Here is an 8877-nt window from a genome sequence, read left to right on the forward strand (position 1 = left end):
AGAGAAGAGAAGAGAAGAGAAGAGAAGAGAAGAGAAGAGAAGAGAAGGAAAGGAAAGGAAGAAGAAAGAGAGAGAGAGAAAGAGTGAGAGAAAGAGAGAGGAAGGAAGGAAGGAGGGAAGGGAGGGAGGGAGGGAGGGAGGGAGGGAGGGAGGGAAGGAAATGTTAAAACAGTAAGGATATGATGAAATGAATCCTGGAGCATCAGGAAGGAAGAAAGACTAATAGAAAGACCAGAAATATAGGCCGGGTGCAGTGGCTCCACCTGTAATCCCAACACTTTGGGAGGCCGAGGTGGGTGGATCCCCTGAGGTCAGGAGTTCAAGACCAGCCTAGCCAACATGGCAAAACCCCATTTCTACTAAAAATACAACAATTCGCCGGGTATGGTGGTGAGTGCCTATAATCCCAGCTACCTGGGAGGCTGAGGTAGGAGAACTGCTTGAACCTGGGAGGTGGAGGTTGCAGTAAGCCGAGATCACACCATTGCACTCCAGCCTGGACGACAGAGTAAGACTCTGTCTCAATAAAAAAAAAAAAAAAGGAAAGGAGAGAAAAAAGAAAGGTAAGAAATATAAATATGGAGAAACTGGATCACCCATATAAGTAAAGCCGTTCTGGAAAAATGTTTGGCAGTTTCTTATAAAACTAAACATGCTAGTACCATAAGACCCAGCAATTGTGCTCTTGACATTCATGACAGAGAAATGAAAACTTATATTTATCCAAAAACCAGTACAGGAATGTTCAGAGCAGTTTAGTCCTAATACCAAAGAGTGGGGAGGGGGGAAATAATGGCATTCAATTGGTAAATGGTTAAAAACAACTACTGTATATCCAAACCACGGAAGATTATCAGAAAAAAAAAAAAAGAGGAACAGCTGATACACACAACAACCTGTATAAGTCTTTACGGAATCATACTGACTGAAAACAAAACAAAAAAAAAACCTACCTGACATAAGATTCCCTTTATATTACACTCTTAAAGTCACAAAATTATAGAAGCCAGTGTTTGTCAGGAGCTAGGGAACAGTCAATGGGGAAGAAAAGGGTGACCTGAGAGAGGTGGGGGTGGTTATCAAAGATGAGGCAGTCTGGTGGTGATGGAAATGTTCTGTCTTGACTGTGGTGGTGAGAATCAAACCTATTCATGGAAAAAAATTTGCAAAGAAAGAAATACAGATACACCCACAGATTATTATAAGTAAAACTTGGGATATCTCAGTTATATCTGTGTATTTTATCAATGTCAATATCCTGTTGTGTTAATTTACTATAGTTTTGTAAGATGGTATTGTTGGGAGAAAAGGGTAAAGCATAAACGGGATCATTTCTATTATTTCTTACAAATACATGTGAATCTAAAATTATTTCAAAATAAAAATGGCTGGGCACAGTGGCTCACACCTATAATCCCAGCACTTTGGGAGGCCGAGGAGGGCAGATCACCTAAGGTCAGGAGTTAGAGACCAGTCTGGCCAACATGGTGAAATCCCGCCTCTACTAAAAATACAAAAATTAGACGGGCATACTGGCATGCCCTATAGTTCAAGCTACTCAGGAGGCTGAGGCAGGAGAATCTCTTGAACCCAGGAGGCGGAGGTTGCAGTGAGCCGAGACCACACCACTGCACTCCAGCCTGGGAGACAAAGTGAGACTCCATCTCAAAAAAATAAAAATAAAAGTTTAATTTTAAAAATGAGCTACAACTAGCTTGTATTAAGGATGTTAATCGATCCAGATTCAATAGTGTCACTTGTAATGCAGCATCTGAAACTCACCAAAATTAGGTGTGAGGCTGGCAGATAAAGAGGAAGAACATAGGCCGCTGCCATTTCCCAAAGAAATTGGGTAATTCATTGTCTGAGGGTTGCTTTCCAGCCTGGTTTCTGCAATTGTTGACATACCTACAGAAAGAACATTTTTCAAGTGGTTAGGAACTCTCAACCGTGAATTTATACATAGTGAAATTCTCCTTGAGTAATGATATGGTTTGGCTGTGTCCCCACCCAAATCTCACCTTGAATTGTATTTCCCAGAATTCCCACTTGCTGTGGGAGGGACCCAGGGGGAGGTAATTGAACCATGGGGGCCAGTCTTTCCCATGCTATTCTCGTGATAGTGAATAAGTTTCATGAGATCTGATGGGCTTATCAAGGGTTTCTGCTTTTGCTTCTTCCTTATTTTTCTCTTGCCACTACCATGTAAGAAGTGCCTTTCACCTCCTGCCATTATTCTGAGGCCTCCCCAGCCATGTGGAACTATAAGTCCAATCAAACCTCTCTTTGTTCTCAGTTTTGGGTATGTCTTTATCAGCAATGTGAAAACAAACTAATACGAGTAATTAACAGGCAATAAGGACATTCTCACATGAAGGAAAACTAGGATTACTTACCCCGCATAGACTTGCCCTTAAAGAAAGGCCAAAGGAAAATCTTTATGCAGAAAGGATATGATGAAAAAAATGGGTCTTTGGGCATCGGGAAGAAAGAAAGAAGAGAAAGAGCAGAAATATACATGCAGAGAAATTGGATCACTCAGATGTTACTGGTGAGGAGATAAAATGATACAGCCCCGCCTTTCTGCCCATGGACTCCGCTGAAGAAGCATCATTAAAGTCTCTCTTCTCCCTGCCGTCATGTCTAAGTCAGAGTCTCCTAAAAAGCCCCAACAACTGAGGAAACTCATCGTTGGAGGGTTGAGCTTTGAAACAACCAATGAGAGCCTGTGAAGCCATTCTGAGCAATGGGGAACGCTGATGAACTCTGTGGTAATGAGAGATCCAAACACCAAGTGTTCCAGGGGCTTTGCGTTTGTCACATATGCCACTGTGGAGGAGGTGGATGCAGCCATGAATGCAAGGCCACACAAGGTGGATGGAAGAGTTTTGGAACCAAAGAGAGTTGTCTCAAGAGAAGATTCTCAAAGACCAGGTGCCCACTTAACTGTGAAAAAGATATTTGTTGGTGGCATTAAAGAAGACACTGAATGACATCACCCAAGAGATTTTTTTGAACAGTATGGAAAAATTGAAGTGATTGAAATCATGACTGACCAAGGCAGTGGCAAGTAAAGGGGTTTTGCCTTTGTAACCTTTGATGATCATGACTCCGTGGATAAGACTGTCATTCAGAAATACCATACTGTGAATGGCCACAACTGTGAAGTTAGGAAAGCCCTGTCAAAGCAAGAGATGGCTAGTACTTCATCCAGCCAAAGAGGTCGAAGTGGTTCTGGAAACTTTGGTGGTGGTCGTGGAGGTGATTTCGGTGCGAATGACAACTTTGATCGTGGAGGAAACTTCAGTGGTCATGGTGTCTTTGGTGGCAGCCATGGTGATGGTGGATATGGTAGCAGTGGGGATGGCTATAAATGGATTTGGTAATGATGGAAGCAATTTTGGAGGTGGTGGAAGCTACAGTGATGTTGGCAATTACAACAGTCTTCAAATTTTGGACCCATGAAGGGAGGAAACGTTGGAGGCAGAAGCTCTGGCCCCTATGGTAGTGGAGGCCAATACTTTGCCAAACCACGAAACCAAGGTGGCTATGGTGGTTCCAGTAGCAGCAGTAGCTATGGCAGTGGCAGAAGATTTTAATTAGGGAACAAAACTTAGCAGGAGAGGAGAGCCAGAGAAGTGACAGGGAAGCTACAGGTGACAACAGATTTGTGAACTGAACCAAGCACAGTGGTGGCAGGGCCTAGCTGCTATGAAGAAGAGATGTTTTAGACAAATACTCACATGTATGGGCAAAAAATTCGAGGGCTGTATTTGTGACTAATTGTATAACAGGTTATTTTAGTTTCTGTTCTGTGGAAAGTATAAAACATTCCAACAGAGAGTTTTAATGTAGATTTTATTTTCTTGCATCCATGCTGTTGATTGCTAAATGTAATAGTCTGATCATTACACTGAATAAATGTCTTTTTAAAAAAAGATACAGCCCCTCTAAAAAAAAAGTTTAGCATTTTCTTACAAAACTAAATATGGAGTACCATATAACCCAAAATTGCATGCAAACTTGTTTACACAAAAACCAGTACATAAATGTTCATAGAGCTTTACTTGTATTGACCAAAAATAGAAAACACCCCTGATGTCATTCAATGAATAAACAGATAAACAGTTATACATCACTACTATGGAATAGTACTCAACAATAAAAATGGAAGAACTATTGATGCATACAACAATTGGTATGAATCGCGAGAAAATTATGTTTAGTGAAAAAAAGCCATGCTCAAAAGGTTACACAGCATTTAGTTGTATTTAAGTAACAACATTCAAATAACGAAATTCTGGCAAGCAAAGTGAGATTGCTGACTATCAGTAGTTAAGATAGGGCAAGATGAGAGAGAAGGGAGATCAGGGGAGGTGGCTGTGGTTATAAAAGAACAATATAAAGGATCCTTGTAGTGATGATGGAAATGTTCTGTATTGTAACTAATAGTGGACATGTAAACTGACTCATGATTAAATTTCATAGAACTAAATACACACACACTGATGTGGATTTAATCAATGCCAATATCCTGGTTGCAGGATATAGTTCCTTAAGATGTTATCATTGAGGAAAATGGGTAAAGTACACATGGGATCTCTGTACAGTTTCTTACAATCACATGTGAATTCAAAATTATCTCAAAATAAGAAGACTAGTTTTTTTTTTTTTAAGAGCTATCACTGACTTGCATTCAGGATGTTGATGGAAAATAAACTCTCAGCCACAAATTCTATGCCCAGCAAAACTATCCTTAAAGAATGTAAGGAAAATAAAGACATCTTCAAATGCAGGAAAACTAAAGAAACCTGAAAGAAAGGCTGAAGGAAAGTATTCAAACAGAAAGGAATTGACGAAAAAAGAAAATATAGAGCATCCAGAAGGAAGAACAACAGAAATAACAGAAATATGAATGTGGAGAAACTGGATCACTCATGCATTGCTGGTAGAAATGGAAATAGAAGATAATACAGACTCTCTGGAAAACTATTTGGCAGTTTCTTATAAAACTAAACATGCTAGTACCATAAGGCTTAGCAATTACACTCATGGCATTCATGACAGAGAAAAACTTGCTTATGACTGTTCATAGCGGCTTCACTCCTAATATCCAAAAACCGGAAAAAAACAATTTGATGCCTTTTCAATGGGTGAATGGGTAAACAAACTGTGGCATAGCCATACTATGAAATATAAATCAAAAATAAAAAGGAGGGTAGGCTGGGCATGGTGGCTCACGCCTGTAATCTCAGCACTTTGGGAGGCCATGGCAGGCAGACGACTTGAGGTCAGGAGTCTGTGACCAGCCTGGCCAACATGGTGAAACCCTGTCTCTACCAAAACTACAAAAATTAGCTGGGCATGGTGGCACACACTTGTAATCCTAGCTATTCAGGAGACTGGGGCATGAGAATTGCTTGAATCCAAGAGGCAGAAGTTGCAGTAAGCCAAGATCGCGCCACTGCACTCCAGCCTGGGCAACAGAGGAAACTATGTCTTAAAAAAAAAAAAAAAGGAGGAAACTCCTGATACATGCAACAAGCTGGGTGAGTTTTCAGAGAACCATACTGAGTGAAAAACACCAATCCCCCAAAATTACATACTGTAACATTCCCTTAATGTAACATTCTTGAAGTGACAAAATTATAAACAGAGAACAGATCAGTAGTTACCAGGTGTTAGGGATGGGGCAGGTTGAAAGGAAGGGATGACATGAGGAAAGCGAATGTGATTATCAAAGGGGAAGACGAGGCATCTTTGCAGTAATAGAAACGTTCTATGTCTTTGCTGGAGGTAGACATTAAAACTACCTATGATAAAACTGCAAAGAACTAAACAGACAGACACAAATTAATTACAAGTAAACCTGGGGACATCTCAGTAAGATCTGTGGAGTGTATCAATATCAATACCTTGGATGTGATATTTTACTATAGTTTTAAAGATGTTATCCTTTGGGGGAAATGGCTAAATCATAAACAGGTCTCTGCATTATTTCTTACAACTGTGTGTGAATCTAAAATTATCTCAAACTAAAAAGTCTAATTTGAAAAGAGTCACACTAGCTGACATTAAAAATACTGGTGAATCAGGCTGGGCGCTCACGCCTGTAATCCCCGCACTTTGGGAGGCAGAGGCGGGCAGATCACCTGAGGTTGAGAGTTGGAGACCAGCCTGACCAACATGGAGAAACCTCGTCTCTACAAAAAATACAAAAAAAAATTAGCCAGGCATGGTGGTGCATGCCTGTAATCCCAGCTACTCGGGAGGCTTAGGTAGGAGAATCACTTGAACCTGGGAGGCAGAGGTTGCAGTGAGCCAAGATCGCGCTATTGTACTCCAGCCTGGGCAACAAGAACAAAACTCCATCTCAAAAAAAAAAAAAAACTAGCTGGCAAATCAAGATTAAATAATGCTATCTACATATTTCTTATCTATTTATTTATTTATTTACTTACTTTAGACAGAGTTTCGCTCTTGTTGCCCAGGCTGGAGTTAAGTGGCACGATCTCAGCCCACTGCAACCTCCACCTCCAGGTTCAAGTGATTCTCCTGCCTCGGCCTCCTGAGTAGCTGGGATTACAGGTGCCCACCACCACGCCCAGCTAATTTTTTGTATTTTTAGTAGAGATGGGGTTTCACCATGTTGGTCAGGCTGGTCTCAAACTTCTGACGTCAGGTGATCCACCCGCCTCAGTCTCCCAAAGTGCTGGGATTACAGGCATGAGCCACCATGCCCAGCATTATGTATCATTTCAAACTCACCAAAATAGGGAGGGATGAAGACAGATAAAGAGGCAGTATTTTGGCCACTGTAATTTCCCATTAAAGTTGGGCAATTCACTGTCTCAGCGCTGTTTTTACTGCTGTTTACTGGTCTTTCTGGCATTTCTATAAATAAAAAGTTTTCAAGAGCTGTAATACAAGAACTTCACCCACAAATTCTATACCAAGCAAAATTATCCTTCAAGAAAGAAAGGGAAACAGACATTCACACACAAAGGAAAACAAAAGGAATTTGTCCCCAACAGACTTACCCTTAAAGAAAGATTAAAGAAACCTCTTCAATCAAAAAAAAGAAAATGATGAAAGAATAAATCTTGGAGCATCGGGAAGAAAGAACAAAAGAAAGAGGAGAAATATGCATTCAGAGAAAATAGATCACCCATATATAGCTGGCAGGAATGTCAGATGGTACAGACCCCTGGAAAATAGTTAGGCAGTTTCTCATAAAACTAAACATGCATGTCCAAACTCATCACACTGGGTATAATAAATATGTGCAGTTTTTTACTTATTAATTACTATGGTTTAAAGGTATCTTTTCCAAAATTCAGGTGTTGCCAATGTGATCATATTAAGAAATGGGACCTTTAAGAGATGATTAAGCTATAAGGGCTTCTCCCTCATGAATGGGATGGAGGCCCTTATGAAAGAGGCTTCACGGCAGAGCAAGATGGCCGAATAGGAACAGCTCCAGTCTCCAGCTCCCAGCGCGAGTGACACAGAAGACAGGTGATTTCTGCATTTTCAACTGAGGTACTGGGTTCAGCTCACTAGGGAGTGCCGGACAATCGGTGCTGGTCAGCTGCTGCAGCCCGACCAGCGAGAGCTGAAGCAGGGCAAGGCATCGCCTCACCTGGGAAGTGCAAGGGGGAAGGGAATCCCTTTTCCTAGCCAGGAGAACTGAGACACACAACACCTGGAAAATCAGGTAACTCCCACCCCAATACTGCGCTGTACCAAGGGTCTTAGCAAACGGGCACACCAGGAGATTATATCCCACACCTGGCTGGGAGGGTCCCATGCCCGCCCACGGAGCCTCCCTCATTGATAGCACAGCAGTCTGCGATCTAACTGCAAGGCAGCAGCGAGGCTGGGGGAGGGGCACCCGCCATCGCTGAGGCTTAAGTAGGTAAACAAAGCCACTGGGAAGCTCGAACTGGGTGGAGCTCACAGCAGCTCAAGGAGCCCTGCCTGTCTCTGTAGACTCCACCTCTGGGGACAGGGCACAGCTAATCAACAACAACAACAACAACAACAAAGCAGCAGAAACCTCTGCAGACACAAACGACTCTGTCTGACAGCTTTGAAGAGAGCAGTGGATCTCCCAACACGGAGGTTGAGATCTGAGAATGGACAGACTGCCTGCTCAAGTGGGTCCCTGACTCCTGAGTAGCCTAATTGGGAGACATCCCCCACTAGGGGCAGACTGACACCCCACACCTCAAACGGTGGAGTACACCCCTGAGAGGAAGCTTCCAAAGCAGGAATCAGACAAGTACACTCGCTGTTCAGCAATATTCTATATTCTGCAGCCTCTGCTGCTGATATCCAGGCAAACAGGGTCTGGAGTGGACCTCAAGCAATCTCCAACAGACCTACAGCTGAGGGTCCTGACTGTTAGAAGGAAAACTAACAAGCAGGAAGGACACCCACACCAAAACCCTATCAGTACATCACCATCATCAAAGACCAGAGGCAGATAAAACCACAAAGATGGGGAAAAAGCAGGGCAGAAAAGCTGGAAATTCAAAAAATAAGAGCGCATCTCCCCCTGCAAAGGAATGCAGCTAATCACCAGCAACGGATCAAAGCTGGATGGAGAATGACTTTGACAAGATGAGAGAAGAAGGCTTCAGTCTATCAAACTTCTCAGAGCTAAAGGAGGAATTATGTACCCAGCGCAAAGAAACTAAAAATCTTGAAAAAAGAGTGGAAGAATTGATAACTAGAATAATTAATGCAGAGAAGGCCATAAACGAACTGACAGAGATGAAAACCATGACACGAGAAATACGTGACAAATGCACAAGCTTCAGTAACCGACTCGATCAACTGGAAGAAAGAGGATCAGCGATTGAGGATCAAATG

General features: G+C 42.2%; 1 protein-coding gene across 2 annotated transcripts in view; it reads right to left on the reverse strand.

Annotated features, from left to right (window-relative positions):
• The window catches only part of BEND2 (BEN domain containing 2), a 58219-nt gene that overhangs the window by 31419 nt on the left and 17923 nt on the right, over window positions 1-8877 (reverse strand). Inside the window, exon 6 of one of the 2 annotated variants that reach the window (XM_026449795.1) lies at window positions 6769-6894. The exons of the other annotated variant lie outside the window; for it this stretch is intronic. Within the exon in view, the coding sequence (XP_026305580.1) occupies window positions 6769-6894 (126 nt within the window). The remainder of the gene's footprint in view (window positions 1-6768; window positions 6895-8877) is intronic. 2 annotated transcript variants of the gene reach the window in all.

Source organism: Piliocolobus tephrosceles, chromosome Y, assembly GCF_002776525.5.
Source record: "Piliocolobus tephrosceles isolate RC106 chromosome Y, ASM277652v3, whole genome shotgun sequence".
NCBI lineage: Eukaryota > Metazoa > Chordata > Mammalia > Primates > Cercopithecidae > Piliocolobus > Piliocolobus tephrosceles.